We start from the raw sequence: 16,925 nt of genomic DNA on the forward strand, positions 1-16,925 counted from the left end.
ATGATGAAGAAATAGCATGAGGAGTAGAACATCTGTGACGGTGGTAGAAGCATGCCTTTTGGTGTATGCTGTTCACATGAATTGTTTTGTGATATTGAATCCTGCCTTAAGAAAGATTGTGGTTTCATCGTTACAATTATTGTTTTTATCTTCCTGAAGAGAAGTGAATACTCTGCAATAGAACTGTCAAGTGACGTGTACAGAAGTAGCAAAATGACCAACTGTAGTATGAGTAAGTAAAGAAGTATTATTAGCACTGATCAGCTACTAGCAGAGGGAATGGCTACCTTTATTTTTTTGAGGTGGGGCCAGAGTTGGTTATATCTCACCTCAGATCATTCATCTGAAAGGCTGATGACGATGAAATTACGAATGGTATAAATGGCACATGAATAAGGAAGACTTGGTTAATGTCTTTTGTAGTCTCAGAAAATCATCAAATGATAGCAGTGGATATTAAATTAGAAGGAAAGGAAGGACACATTTCTTCAAATTGTACCACAAGAAGTTACGTATATAAAGATTATACTTACGGATTCATAAAAATAAATCTTAGGAGGTCTGTTAAATATGAGGATACTATTTCTGATCAAGGAAGTAGCTGAGAACAAAATAGCTTATACTTGCTTTCCTCTAAATAACTGCTTTGGCTGTGGTGGAGGCACACCATTACTAGACAATTTCATTGAAATCAACACAAGTTCTCTATTTGGGGAAAAAAAAAAAAAAAAAAAAAGAAAAAGAAAAAGAAAAAGATTTTCTATTGAAGGGGAAAAAAACCCAAAACACGAAAAACCACCCTGCAGGCAAATGTCTCCTTTCCTGACAGATGAATTTTAAATTATAGCAATACTGGTTTTGCCTGACTGAGCCTTGTGCAAGTATTCTAAAATTATAATCTCAGAGTGCGCACAACACCTGCTTCTGAAAAGTCTGGAAAATCACCGAGGAGAAAACTCACCTAGCTGAAACATTACAATTTACAAGGGTTGATCATGTCTTATATTTTGAAGATATTCAAAATTAGAAACAAAAATAACAGCAACTTCCCTCTGCCAAAACTCCCAAAACAAAATATCAATCCACAAACTACAACCCAGAAAAATCCCCGAACAGGTTTTTTCTGTTGATCTGTGGTAATTTTGGTGCATTGATTTTATGATTAAGTGGAGGAAGAATGTTCATATCTCATAAATTTTTTGCAAGAATAGTTCCAGCAGGGAAAACCACAGATCTAACTGCCAGTCTAAAGTTTCTAACAAATTACTCCACCAGTCCCATGTGAGTTTCGTAATTGAAAATCTCTGTTGTGTTGAAAGTTTGTGAGTTTAGTTTAACTTTAGTTATTCCTTTAATTTTGAGGATTACAGTGAATCTTTTTTCAAAATGTTTTTGCTTATGTCATGCTCTTATTTCTCAAAAAAAAAAAAAAAATAGGGAAGCAAGCTTCACACTTGCATTTCTTTGTCAAAAATAATTAAACATAGTGTGAAACCTACATGAAAGGATTTGGCTTGCAGGCTCTGCACTACATTAAACTGATGAAAAAAATTGTCAAAATGGAATAATCCCAGTGTTAGCAAAGCTTATGCATTCTTGGCAGAAAGGGAGGGGAGAGAAAAAAAGATATCTCAGTGCTCTACCCAATAATTTCAGCTCTCTGAATCTCTTAATATTCTAAATCTCTCTTCTATTCTGCCTGCACATTCCACCCTGGAAAGCTTCTTTAGGAGCTAAATACCAAGATTAGGAGTTTGCACAGTGTCTGCAGACCTGCTTGTAAATCTCTGTCTGATATTTGAGCTACTTACACGGCTGTTTCAGAGCTGATTATTCACTTGCAATTTTATTCACAGTCATTAAAAAAGATAGCATGTGCCTGCTGTTGGTACTGGAAAACATAAAAGACAGGGCAGGAACATTGATCTCCTTGGTTTGTGAGGACCTTCAGGCTCCATCATGTGCATGCAGAGAATGCCTCTATTGCCACCTCTTTCTCATAAACTTCTGATTACAGTGTGGATCCTGAGTGGTTTCAACCAGTGCTAAAGAAATTTTTAAAAGTGTAACTGTGAAAAGTGACTATGGAAGAAAAATGTAGAAGAACAGATAAGGCTGATAGTTCACCTATGTATAATTGAAGGGTAGAGAGATGCACTACTAGCATTTTATCTTACCTGAAGATCTATTTCTTGGAGCTGAAAATAGTTGAAATTTTAAGTTCAGTGAAAAAGTTCTTCTCCAAAATGATTCTTGTCAGCCATTTTAAAGTGTGTTGTTCAAATGTCTTTATAACCTTCACTGGTGATATGCCTAGAGTCAGTTATTAAAAATGCTACTTTTTATCATTGTCTTTGCAAGTTAAAAACATAGAATCATAGAATCATAGAATCACCAGGGTTGGAAAAGACCTAAAAGATCACCCAGTCCAACCGTTCACCTATTCCCAAGCTCCCACTAAACCATGTCCCTCAACACAACATCCAGCCTTTCCTTGAACACCCCCAGGGTTGGTGACTCCACCACCTCCCTGGGCAGTCCATTCCAGTGCTTGACCACCCTTTCTGAAAAGTAATACTTCTTCATGTCCAGCCTGAATCTCCCCTGCTGTAGCTTGAAACCATTCCCTCTGGTCCTATCACTAATGACACGAGAGAAGAGGCCGACCCCCAGCTCACTACCGTTATTGAATTTAAAGTTATTGAATTTCAAAGTCAATCTCTACACTTAACTGGCAGCAGTAAGGGTTTTGTGTATCTGGTGTTGCCTTCAGAAATATTTATGCAGTGGAGTCACCTGGAATGTCATTATTTATCCACAGCAAATTGTTTTCTCTCAGAATTTCAAAGAAGGGAAAATGTCTATTTTCTTTCGGTCTTTTCAAGGAAAATGATAGTAAAGAGTAATTATCAGATATCTGTTCCTTACCTCAGTAGAGTTGTCAAAGTGAACATTATCAACCACACAGTGTAGTGTTTGTCTAGACAAGAGAAATACCAAACTTCTTGGCAAGAAGGACTTTTTTTCAATTCATTAACAGGGCTAATGTCTGGCATGGGGCAGAGAATATTTTAAAGAGAAGTTTGTAATGGAAGTATTACAGGAGAACTTCTAAGCTAAATCCTCAAAGACCAATCATTGTTTTCATTGTTTCAATACCACTAGAGAGCCTGTCAGTTATATATGTATTAATTAGCTACCGGGACTCATTTTAAGAGTATCAGTTATTTCTGATTACTACTTTACAGTTGATCTTCTGTTGTAATTTACTCAAAAAAAAAAAAAGGGAAAACTCTTCCCATGTGCTGTAATTATCCTTTTGGCATAGGATATTTATATGTATTCTTGCCTGGTCATTTTACATAGACAATATGTGTCTTTAATTCTGTCATAAATTCAGAAAGGTGAGAAACTCCAAATTCATTTCCTCTGTTATATACTTAAAATGAAAACAAAAAACAAAAAACAAAAAACTTTCAGAAATGTACTTTAACAAATTTAATTAAAACTCCCTTACTGCTTTTAAATTTGTGTAGGCTAGTAGAAAAAATATACTTTGGAATCCCTCTCCAACATGTACTCTTTTTTAAAAGCTGTTTTGCTGAAATGCTTGGCTGTCACATAAAAAACTCATCTTTTATAACTTGGCTTGTTGCTGTTAAGCAGATTGTTTGGCTGTTGTTATCCAGGTTCTGAAAGGTAAACCAAAACTATTCACATGCACTTTTGCTATAGTATCTCTTGGGTTTTGGCTTTTTGTTTACGTGCTGTAGTTTGTTTATTTGCTTGCTTGCTTAGTTGTTGGATTTTTTTGTTTGTTTGTTTGTTTGTTTCTTGATCCCCATCTGGAAAAATACCTTGTACTAATGTATGCTAGGCAAGCTGTAAAAAAAAATTAACATATCTATATTGATACTCACATTTTTAGTACTTTGCAGCTGGATACAAAAAGCTTTCTCCAGGGCAAAGAGAAATGAGGAGAAAAGTGAACTGATTACCACATTGTTTTCAAGATGAACACTAGAGGATCCTCATTTAATTTCAGACTCATAAATAAACTCATAAATATTGAATATTGTCCATAGTTTTACATATCCTTTGTGAATTCTTTTAGCTTCAGTGACTTCCGATCAGAACAGATAAGGAATGTTTGTCATCTGAGGGCAATTACTATATACAGACTACCTCCATCTGCCTGTTCTGTTCACATGATGGGTCATACTGCTTTCCCTTATTATTACCTTTAGACCTTTTCCCTTTTTAGCAATTAGAAAAAGTTATGTGTTGCTCTAGGGAAACTTAGATTAAAGCCTTTATCCTTCAGCTGAAATTATCTTCTACAAGATATAAAGGTTACTACTAGTTGATGGCAGAATGTTGTGGCTATTCTGAGTTGGCTTTGAGTTTCACACCTGGTACTATGAGTGAATTACAAACAATTTCTGCAGCAAGCTTTGGTGTCAGAGAAAAACAAATGAAATATTGTTAAATATATTTGTGGTGTCTTTACACTTTGGTAACAGACGGAGGAATATTTTAAAACAATGCTTTCCAACAGCTGGAGGAACAAATTTTTATAACATAATTTTCTAGTGAACCTCCAAAAGGGAAGATGCTGAATCATGCTGGATGCACACACTTATCTATTCTTTATGCTGTCTCTGTGAAACAGATCAGGATCTTTCAGCTGTTATTTGAAGTACTATACTGATTTATAGAAACTATTCTCATCATTCATCATTCACTTGCACATCCCCTTTTAACATTTAAAAGAGAGCAAGCTGAAGAACTACTTTGTTTTGTCTGTTAGGTTCCTCAACAAAGCAGTCCTCTGAAAGTGGAAGGCAGGGATATATTTTCACATGTTTCACTAATTCATCTGGAGTGAGGTGCAGCTTCCCCAGAGACAGTTGCTCATCTATGAAATGGGAAATTAAACAGTAATGCAATTTGCTGTAGAGTTGTAATTTCTCAGATTATTGTTGAAGTAACAAAGCTGAGCAATTAAATAGTTTCTCTATTAAATAGTTTCTTTATGACAGGTAAATCCTTTGAAAATAAGTTATTTTGGACCTAACAATGAAAGATTAGTTTACTGGGAAGACAGTTCTACTGCGTTCTGTACCACAGAACAAAAGACAGATAGTTTGGTTGCTGGAGTATTCTTAAGAATGGCAGGTATCTCCTTTTGTGTTCGGACATTTAAGGCTATATATTTAGCATCCTCTTTTATCCACTTGTTATTTTATGCGAAGAGTGATAAATCTCAAAAATCTCTGCATGTTCATCATCCAATTACAGTACAGAATACATACTGCAAGGAAGGTGGAAACCTATTTTCTAGAATATTTTCTATGCCTTGACTGGTAAACGTGTGTAAACTGCGTATCTCAGGGGAAAACGAGCTTGAAATATCTAAACTGTGGAGGTAGTCAAACTATTTGGTTATTGCTTTTTAAACATTTTCTTCTTTGTGATTACTTCGTATCTTTCTGCTTTGAACTCCCTTTGGGAATAGAAAATTATCCTCAAATGAGTAACAGCTTCATTGACACTTTTGAGACAAATGTGATCTGGTTGCTGTTAAACTTTGTAGTAGTTTGGATACGCTTCTACAGACTTTGCTTTTGTTCAGTTTTTCATGAAGAATTTTTTTTTAACTGTTTTCTTAAAGAATCTGAACATTACTTTTAAACTGGCTTTCCTTTCCAATGTTCATGAAGTTGTTGCCATCAAATGATCACCTTTCACTCTGTGTTAACATTTGCAGTGCTTTAAATAGGTTTATCCAGGTTTAGAACATAAAGATACTTCAAATTTGTGCAGGAAATACTCTAATATAGAAACAGATGCAAAAGAAATTGAACCTGCAGGAAAAGATTTAACTATTTCAGGCAAAACCCTCATAACTTACTTTTGAAATTTTGACCTTTATTTTTCAGTGACATTTATCAAAAGAAAAGTATCTTGTTAAGGAAAGCTTTCCTTTCCCTTTTTGTTTCCCTTTTTGTTTCCCTTTTTGTTTCCCTTTTCCTTTCCCTTGTCCTTTCTCCTCCCTTTATAGATCACTAATTTGGAACACTAATGCAGTTTCATCCTTGGAATGTATACCATGAATACTTAGAGTGAGACCAATACAAATGCTACCTTTTTTTTTAAATTCCTTTTAATAGAAATTGTTAAGTATAACATAGTTTTATGGTCTTTAGAAATCCCTACTTTTCAATAACAACTTTTAGGAATTTCATAGCTCTGCATTACAAATGCTTGGTAAAGTGATGAGAACTAAATTTAGAGAGATAGATTTGAATACTTTTGAGTAAATTGAAAAAAAGCAATGTGTTTATTATATGTTTGCATTGCACACACAAAAAAAAAGAAAGTTGATGGTTGGAAATTGAATGTTTCTCTAGGATTCTCTGTTGCAAACATACTGTATTATTTGCCTAATGAATCATTAGTGAGAAACATTCAAGCTCTCCACTAATTAAGATTGACTTACTGTCAATCACTTTATAACAGTCTCAAATGTTTACATCTTGCTTAAAATGTGTAATTAGTAAGATAGAGAGGATTATAAAGTAGTCCTTAGGTTCTACACAAATTTCTTCATCTTTATTAATGACAATATTTTTTTTCTACAAATCTTCATCAGTTGTATTACTCAGTCTGAATAAATAAAGGAAATAAAAATTCAGAATAATTTTTATCAAATATTTGCTCTTATTTCTATACAGATTTGTAATTCCTGCTATACTAATAATTTAGACCTCGTTCTCTTGATTTATGTGGAAAATTATTCATAACCACTCTCATAGTACAGTCACTATGATTCATGTGATCTATGTTCTACAGATGTGACAGAAGCAGGGAATCTTTGGATGGTCTTTGTACAATTGCTTATTCAGTCCTACTTCTCTGTTTCATATTCCTGTCTTTCTTACAAAATCTGGTAAGAACATGGGAGAATCTGATCTGTTGAATACAGGTAATGTTTTCAAAGGATATTGCTGAATCCTTTGAGTTGGAAACTTGGCTCATAGCTTAAACACTATAGTGAGAGGCAAAATATTGCATTTCTTTTCACTGTTTTTTCAGAGAATTTTTGTGCAAGAAGGAAGGAGGGCATAAATCTGGCTAAACCCTTGTGATGTAACAGTACTTTTGTGAAGTTGAAATGAACACTTCGGTGACTAAAATTGGTCATGTGTTCTCATATTTTTAGTTGAATGGTAGCAGAATTAGCTCCCTGCATACATGATTTTCATGCCTTCACACATCTTTTACCTAGTAGTAATTGTGGAAATAAAAACATTTTTGCTGCATGAAATTTGGTGGCTTTGGCTGATTTTGGTTGTGAACTCAAACTTATGATCAAGATTATTATGATTTTTCTCAGGGGAGCTGGTGATTCTGCATTCATATAAAGCAATACAAAATGACTCCTGTCATGGTTTTATGATTTGTATTTGATATTCCACATCATAACATCATGTAGTGCACTGGAGTTAAAGAATGAAAGCTGCAGTGCTGTGGATTGTCAATAGTTCCTGTTACGTAGTCTCAGAAGAGAAGAATGAACTACAGCTCCCAGAAGACTTCATTATTCCGTTTCCATTTTCCTTTCAGAGGGAAAGATAAAACTGACTGGGAGTCAGGAGACTGTCCCTCCTTTTTGCTCGCCTTGGCTCTGTGTGTGTTCCCTGGCCGACTCGTCTACAGCGTTAGAGTAAGGCCTTCAGTTTCAGTCACTCTCTCATTTTATTTATTTTATTATCTTCAATTCTCGTTATATTGTATTGTATTGCATTATCTCTTGTTGTACTATTGTAATTAATAAATCTTTTTTTTTCCCTAGCTCGTTGCTGCTTTTTTTTTTTTTTTTTTTCTTCCCCCATCTAGGCTCACCTCCTTACCTTTTTCTTTTCCCCCTTCCCCTTTTCCCAAGGTGTGGAACCCTTCCTCCCCTGTCATGGAACTTGGCTGAACCAGGACACACCTTTTGATTTTGGTGTCTGTCTTCAAAGGGTAGTCTTGTGTTTGTCAATAGCCTAGACGGAGAGCTATTGATTAACAGCCAGGTTTGTTGATGTGTAAAAGCATGCTCCAGGAGGAAGTTTTAAATGAAGTGTATTTTCGTACACAAGCCTAGTCATTTTGTCTTCCTTTGTGACAGACTTGGAAAGGGGCTGTCCAGTGATTCTGCCTGTCATAGAGAGAAAAAGGTAATAGAAGTTGTACATTCATAAAATTTTCTTAAGGGAGGTATCACAAGAGGTTATAAACGGGTATAGAATTGAGAAACTGCTAGTCATTGACAACTCTAAGTAACAACAAGCGCCTGAAGGAGAATTTCTCAGGCCTCTTGGGAGAAGCTGTTCAGCCTTCTTTTCTCTCAGGTAGCAAAACCACTGCTTATTCAAAATACACATATATTTTAAAGTAAGTTTCTCAGAGCTCTTTCTGGTAAAAGCTATTTTTGTAACAGTTTGCAGATGTTCATTTCAGGCTTCCTCTTGAGAATTGCTCACTTAGTACTCTGGAACTGATGCAAGGGAAACTTAGATCATTTTAAATTGTCCCAAGTCTGTATATATAATCTGTAATAAAAACTGAGAAAAAGAAGAAAAAAGGGATGCCAACTGCCAAATTTAAAAGTGGTTTATTTTCTAATCTGTTTAATGAGTTATGGTATAACATGACATAGGGGTTGATTTTCATTAGTGTTTTTATCAGAGCATTTTAAAATGCAGTAGCATAATATGTGTGTGGGGGGAGAACATTAAATTTCTTGTGTTACTAATTAATTTGGCAATGTTGCAAAACTAATGGAATTCTTTAGGAATTTATCAACATATGAAGAATTTGCTTTTTAAAATGTGTTATCATGGGTATTTCATAACAATTTTCTAGGTCTTTTAAGAACAGTAGGCTCCAAACTTCTATTTTGTAAATTTGACTGGGAAGAAAATGTTTTGCCTCTGAAACCTACTGAGGCTCTTTGAAAGAACTCCACTTGCTATGCAAATATATTATCCAGAATGTTTGGTTGGTATTGTAGAATCAAAATGACTGAGATTGAAAGAGACCATTGGGGATCATCTGGTTCAACACTGCTTCTCAAACAGGACCACATACATCTGAGAATTCAGCAGCTTTTGAATATCTTTTTCCAAGGAGGAAGATGCCACAACATTCTTCAGTAACCCATGCCAGTATTTGATCATCCTCACTGCAAAAAAGAAGTGTCTCCTGCTGTTCAGAGGGATTCTTGAGTGTTTCAGTTCATGCCCACTGACTTTTGTCCTCTCATTGGGCACACTAAAGAGAGCCTATCTCCAACTTTTTTGCACCCTGCCTTCAGATATTTGTACACATTTAGGAGATTTATCTTCATTAGGCTGAAAAGTCCCAGTTTTCTCACCCTTTCCTCACTGAAGAGGTGCTCCACTCATTGTTGTGGCTTTTTTCTGGACTCTTTCCAGTAGTCCCATCTCTTTTGTACTGGTGAACTCCATACTGAGCAAAGTGCTTCACATATGGTCTCACCATTCCTGAGCAGTGGTATATCCAGCTCTGATTTCCAGAAGACATTTGTCACAATCCCTCACAAGTAGATTTGTAAGAGGAAGAGTCCTTGAACAAACAGATTGTTGAATGAAAAATAAAAAGCAGTGGGCAGATTAAACAGCCAATTTACACAGTACAGCAAGATCAACAGTGCAATCATGGTCAAGGACTACCTGCACCTCTTTACAGGTGTAGGCAGCCCTGTTTATTTACCCATAACCAGGTACAAGAATGTATATTTTTTACATAAGTAGATTTGTTGGTTAAACTTAGTTATTTCATGTAGGAGCAAATCTGAAAAACTGATAGAGTGACAATAAAATGGCTAATTAAACTAAATATGGTAAATGTGAATTGGGATTTTATGTAAGCAGGGATATATCTGATATATCTTAAGTCAGAATCTGTAATTTTGAAAATGTAACTTTGGGTTAATTACCTAGGAATAATTACTGACATTGGAGATTTTATGGAAATGGCAAAGTCTAGTATCAGTCATATGTGCTGAAAAATAATAGGAAAGGAATAGAGAAAAAAAAAATAGAGGGCATTTTTACACTGCTGTATATATCTATGGAGGCTATTAACTTGATTGTTGTTTGCAGTACTGATCTAGCCATTTAAACAAACAAACCAAAAAAGAGCATCAGAACTTAAGCAAGATATGTCTGTATCTGTAAAGCCATCAGTGACAAGGGGGTGATGTATACAAAAGTATTTTTTACTGTAAGAACTAGGAAACATCATGTAAAAGTATCCTATAGCAAAGGAGAGCAAAGGAGATTGTTCTTCATGCAGTGAGTTGCTGAGCTATGGAGGTCACTGCTGCATGCTGATGTAGACTCTGAAATTTTGTGTGGATAGTAAGATAACTGAATGTTTGCATGGAAAAAAAGGTCTATGGGAGGCTATTCAAGAAAACTAACAAACAAAATTCCTGTGAAGATACCATTTTGACAAAGAAATCGGTGACAGCATTGTAGGGAAATGTCTTCTTGAGCTGACATGCAGTAAGAAGAAAAAGTAAGAAAAGAAAAGAGAAGATTTTCTTGCTTTGTGTAATCTGTAAGATAAAGCAACAGTGAAATCTGCTCACTATTTTACCCCATGAGCTTTGAATAAAAAAGTAAAAAAAAAAGCTGGGGATGTGAGGATAGAGAACAGCACTATGAGAAGGGACCTCGGGCTATCTTGGGCTGTATCAGAAGAGGTGAAGTCGGCACAGAGGTCATCATGCTCTTCTACTTTGCACTGGTAAGACCTCAACTGGAGTACTGTGTCCTGATGTGTCCTCAGCATAGGACAGATGTAGACCTGTTGGAGCACATCCAGGGGAGGGCCACAGAAATAATCTAAGGGATGGAACACATCCCTTAGAGAACAGGGATGGGAAAAGGCTGAGAGAGCTGGGGCTGTTCAGCCTAGAGAAGAGAAGGATCCAGGGAGACCTGGTAGCAGCCTTTCAGTGTTTAAACAGGAGGATCTAAGAATGGAGGAGACTCCATCTCCATAGCAGGCTCTGCTGTTGTGATGGGACAAGGGAAATGGCTTCAAAATAGGGGAGATTTAGATTGATCTTTTTTTTTTTTTTTTTCCACAGTAAGGGTAGTGAAGTACTGGAACAAGTAGCCCAGAGGTGTGGTGGATGCTAGGTCTTGGAAATATTCAAGGTCAGACTGGACCAGGCTCTGAGCTACTTCGCTGAGCTGTAGGCATTCCTGTTCACAGAATTCTATGATTCTGTAATTCTTACTCTAAGCTGATGTCTTGATAGGAGCTAGTTTCAATAGGTGTTCTGCAGAGGAAGTTTACATATAGGTAAGGAATTCTGTAGCTTCTAGGATATTTGCTTCCTTATTTCTGCAACACCATATTGACAGCAGCTGAAACTTTACTATCACAACCTCAGGGACGCTTGGAACTGTATGTGGGCTTTTTTGGGTTGAGTATGGGAATGCTTGGGATATTCAGATTGAAAAAGAAACAAATAAATGTCCAGATTTCAGAGAGATAATAAAACTGAAGCAGCAAGTTGGATGCCTTGGAACCAGCCCTCTGCATCAATAATGATTTCCTTCTCAGATTAATCTGTTTCAAATTACAGTACCATTAATAATCTTAAACATGAATTTTACAAAAAAATAGACAGTATCTGGGAAATATGTATTTTTTGTATGCAAAATTTTTCGTACATGTTTTCTTGAAATAGAAGAAAAGTCCCAGACATGAATGTGAAGCCAATAGTAGGAAAAGATTAGTTCTGAGTTTGAAAGAAATATGCATAAAGAAAGCAACAGACGTTTTCTGTCTGTTTTTTAGAAAGCTATAAATTCTCCTGAGTGCTCACAGGATAAAAATGTTGTACGTTACTCATAAATAACATAATAAAAATGTGGAATTAAACACTCATTGATCCCCAAATTTTCAAGAGATTCCATGAAAATAAAAGTGATTGCACACCGTATTTTACTGACTAAAAAAACTTTACCTTGGAAATAAAGATAGACTTCCTTCAAGTGTCCTAGCTACAAATAAATATAAACAAAGGTTTGTTTTCGCAGTATCCAAGCTAAAGAAAAGGAGGAGACTTAATAATAATATAAACAACGAAGAGAACAATTCACTTTTAGAACTTTTTTTAAAGTATTTCTGATTTTTCTATTGAGGTAACAATATTTATAGAGAGAATTTGTATCGAAATTATGAACTTTTAATTTGTAACAATAAGGAAAAGCAATAAAGAAAATATCAACAAATAATCAATTTTTAGGAAAGTGATAGTTGAACACTCCCTTAAATTACATTCTCAGTAGTCTTCACTGATCCTATTCTTTAACTAACTGATCTTGATGGGAGAGTTAGTCATGAGATGGCTAAATTCGAACACAAAGATGAATTAGTTGAAGAGTTTATTTTGAACAAGATTCACAGAATCGTGGACCCATAGCATCATAGAATCAAAGAAATCAAAGAATGGCTTGTGTTGGAAAGAACCTTAAAGATTATCTAGATCCAGCACCCTGTCAGAGGCAGGGTGCCACCCACAAGGTCATGTTATCCAGGGCCCCATCTATCCTGGCTCTAAATGCTTGCAGGAATCCACAGCTTCTCTAGGCAGCATGGGCCAATACCTCACCACCCTGAAATTAAAGAAGTTCCTCCTAATATCTAACCTAAATCTCTCTTATTACAGTTTAAAAATATTATTCCTTGTCCAGTCACTATCTCTTTGTGTAAAAACTTGGTCTGTATCCTGTTTGTAAGTTCCCTTTAAGTACAGGAATGCTGCAGTGAGATCTCCCTTGAATCTCCTCCAAGCCACATGATCCCACATCCCTCAGTCTTTCTTCATGGAAAGGTGCTCTCCGTGCTCTGATAATCTTCCTGGCCCTGCTCTAGACCTGCTCGAAGAGCACCATTCACTGAGATAAAGCTCTTGGTGTTAAGCTTTTGTCTAGAATATGAATTAAAAACAAAAAACAACAAACAACAAAACAGAACATGATGAAACCAGTTTCCATGTTAATTCAAAGGCCTGAAGAAAGAATTGACTAAGTGACTGGAGACAAAAACGAGAGCAATAGGTTCACTGAATGCCTTTACAATTGGTCAGAAAAATACTAGTTTTGACTGTAATCTAATTATAATTTCTTTCTGCTCACATAAAATACTCAGAATACCAACTTCTACTGTCTGAAAAACAAAAAAAGTGAAATACAGCAGAAGCAGGATATTACAAAAGCTATGTAAAACTGAGAACTGGGAAAGTTGTTTGATTACCAAATAATAAAACAAGTTAAAACACTGCCAGAATGCACCGTTAAATACTTGTGATTGCGTTCCAAATTGTTTTATTAATCTTGCTGTAAATTTATAAGTAGAAAAATAACATTTTTTTCAGCGTGGTTATCAGTTGCTTAGTAACAGAGTTAAAGCCTATTGAAGTTCTGAGAGAAGTTCCCAGTGTCTGCTGTGAGACTTTCTCACTTTCGTGTGGTCAAAAGCTCTTTAAATGCATTTTGAGTCATGTAAAAACACAGTCTTGATCCATCAGTGAATTCCATGCACGTTTGGAGTTTAATTTGTGTGTGTCAAGGTTCACAGAGGTTTTTGTCAGCACCAGTATATCAAGCATATTAGAAAGAAAGTGGGCAGAATTTCTGAACTTACTTATGTAACTTAGCTGATATGGAAACTAAAGGTGCTTGAAATAACCAAGTCTGTGAACTGTCAGACTGAATCACTGTTCTTCCATGGTTAACAGCCCAGTTTGAGTGTGAATACTGCACTGGGGCTGCCCTAAGGATAAATGATCACAGTTCTGAATTTCTTAAGCAGTTAAGAATATTCTTCCTGCTTTTCCACTTGGAATTTAGTAAGGAAACGTACTAAATGTTGCTAACCTTCACACAATCCCAGCCCAGTCAACACTAAACACCACCTTTTCTCCCTCTGTTTTGTTTTTTAGTTAGCTTGTTTGTTTTTTTGTTAACTATACATATATATTTGCCATTTACAGAATGTTTCACTTAATTCTAGGCTTACATTTTATCTGGATCACATAAACAATGAATGAAATAGTACGATCTACTTTTCACATCAGATCAGTTGATTACCCCTTCTCAACACAGTCCATTGATTTTTCTACCACCTCTACAGACAGGGAACTCTGTGTATTATACCTGGCTCCCTTTTTGGAAAGAAGAAAAATAAATATCTGTAGGCCCAAGATATGTTGAAATAGTGTAAGCAGTCACTCTAATAAGTTGAATAGTTTGATCTATTACATGTTCATCAATGGTCATGTGAAGAAAAAAATGGACAGAAAATTGCACTTCAACAGCACATAATTAGGAAAAAATGAATTTTTGTGCTTGTCTGTCCCTTTTATATAATGTTAAAATGTAAATAATTTATATTAAACTTAGCTATCAGCTAAAATTGTAATAAATCTATAATTTATTTACTGGAGTTTAAGTTACATTTTCAGTAGGTGTAGAATGAACTTAAATGATATTCAAGCTGTTGTACTTCATATGGGTGATGTAGTCAAATCTGGCTTTAGTCTCATGTTTATCAGCAGAAAAGAACGTTGGAATCATAGAATCATAGGATCATAGAATGGCCTGTATTGAAAATGACCTCAAAGATCATCTAGTTCTGACCTCCCTGCTATATGCAGGGTTGCCAACCACTAGGCCAGGCTGCCCAGAGTCACATCCAGCCTGACCTTGAATGCCTCCAGGGATGTGGCATCCATAACCTTCTTGGGTAACCTGTCCCAGTGCGTCACCACCCTCTGTGTGAACTTCCTCCTAATATCTAACCTAAACCTTCCCTGTCTCAGTTTAAAACCATTCCCCCTTATCACTATCCACCCTCATAAAATTCCATCTTTCCTCCTGTTTATATGCTCCTTTCAAGTACTGGAAGGCCACAATGACATCTTGCCAGAGTTTTCCCTTCCCTTCCCTTCCCTTCCCTTCCCTTCCCTTCCCTTCCCTTCCCTTCCCTTCCCTTCCCTTCCCTTCCCTTCCCTTCCCTATGACTATTTCTTCTATGCTATCTTCAAGCAAGAGGATTGCTACTGCACCATACAGTGAGGGAAGTGTTTCAAGGCCATCCTGGAAAAGGAAATGCTTCTTAACTCATTAGGAATTAAAACAGATTTAAACAGGTTGATCATGTTTTATCATCAGAATAATAAATACCTGAAGAAGTATTTCTGGCACATATTCTCATTTCAAACTGAACAAGAAGCATTGTAGGCAATATCTTCATAAAATTTACAATATTCTTGACGGTAGTCCAATGAGATATTCATTTTAACTTTCACATACAGATCAAATTTCCAATATGTTACTCATTAGTTCAGGAACTCTATCAGTCTATCTCTCTGTCTATGGTGTTTATAAAATACTCCTATGAAGTCTTTCACTGCAGAATTAGATTGGATGTTTAAAGCACAACTTTTTGACATTCAATGTAATTTTCATTTCTAATCAAAAGGAATTATGTTTGCAGAGGCTTAAACATGAGTGTGGCATTCAAAGTATTGTGTGTCTTGATCTTACTTGTAAATTGTCTACCTAGAAAGACTATTTGTAAAAGTCTTTGCAGCTGTTGTTTGTTAAGGCCTTCTACTGAAATGCCTAATTAAGCAACCACACCCTTGGAATGCTTGCAGTTGCATATGCATGCAATTAAATGGAGTGACAGGATTATCTTGTCCACACCTGCTGAAAATATTCTGAACATGTTAGTGATACTTTGTGGATCAATCAAACACAACATTAAATTATGTTTAACGTGCAGAACTGTAAAGATAGAGCGGTTTTGTACTTAAAAAGTTGTTCCTGCAAAGACAAGCAAAACATTAAGGGTATTAGTATCAGTCAGGGAGGAGTAAGCATTATGGTAAGATGTTTAGGTTGTTGTATATACACCGATATATACATTTTCATTTTTAGCATTTGTATCTTTAAGAAGGAAACTGAGTCAAGTCTAAACATGGTATTTAACTAAGTCCTCCTTGTTATTCTCTCTTTACAAAACAGTCTTAAACTCATAGAAATCCACAAGCCTGTACCTGACTTTATATGCTGATCATTACAGTGCTATTACATATATAGCAATTCCTACAAAAAAAATTGTGTATAGGTCTATTATGGTGAGTGAACTTTATAATTTATTGCTTTTTGTATTGTACTGTTGTTGCAAGTCATGGTCAGCTGTGATAACTAGAATGAACAAGAAAGCTGAGTGTCTTTTCTTACTTAATTCTTAGGACTTGACAGAAGATAAGTAAAAATAGGTGTCTTCAAACATAAGCTGACAGTGAACCATTTTCAATTTACCCGGCTTTCCACAACCCTTTATAGAGAACACTATACAGTAAACTTCATGGTGTTTATTGAGGAAAAATGTCTAACCTTTAGTACAAACACATACATTTGTGATAAGCACAGATACTCCACAGATACACTTACTGGTGTGTAATCCCTTACACAGTCAAAAATTGCCCTCGTTTAGTCAATTAAATGCTAAAGCATAAGCTAACTAATTGCAACTAGTGTTAGCAAATATTTGCAGCTGCCTATTTGTTCTGATGCTGTATAGCACTAACCTGCAATTAGTGTGTTAGGAATCCTTCCTTTTGGTTTTCAGCAAATGCTAATCACCATTGTAGCATGTTTGTAAAATTTCTATTGGATGTTTCTCTTCATAGAGCTTCATATTGAGCTCTGTCTAGGCATGAATGATGAACAAGTGGATAGCTTAAGGGTGAGACTTAAGAAGCAAACTGGGTGACAGTCTCGTGGGAGGAAGTTGATAAATCCTTCTACAGCACCTGA

General features: G+C 35.7%; 1 protein-coding gene across 1 annotated transcript in view; it reads left to right on the forward strand.

The window, feature by feature from the left end:
• The first annotated feature begins 7,508 nt into the window (after nt 1-7,508).
• Nucleotides 7,509-16,925, forward strand: part of ADAMTSL1 (ADAMTS like 1) — a 347,780-nt gene continuing 338,363 nt past the window's right edge. Inside the window, exon 1 of the mRNA XM_042877544.1 lies at nt 7,509-7,729. Coding sequence (XP_042733478.1) covers nt 7,577-7,729 — 153 coding nt within the window. The 5' untranslated portion in view covers nt 7,509-7,576. The remainder of the gene's footprint in view (nt 7,730-16,925) is intronic.

Source organism: Lagopus leucura, unplaced genomic scaffold, assembly GCF_019238085.1.
Source record: "Lagopus leucura isolate 7727_CA_CO unplaced genomic scaffold, USGS_WTPT01 Super-Scaffold_100018, whole genome shotgun sequence".
Classification (NCBI taxonomy): Eukaryota; Metazoa; Chordata; class Aves; order Galliformes; family Phasianidae; genus Lagopus; species Lagopus leucura.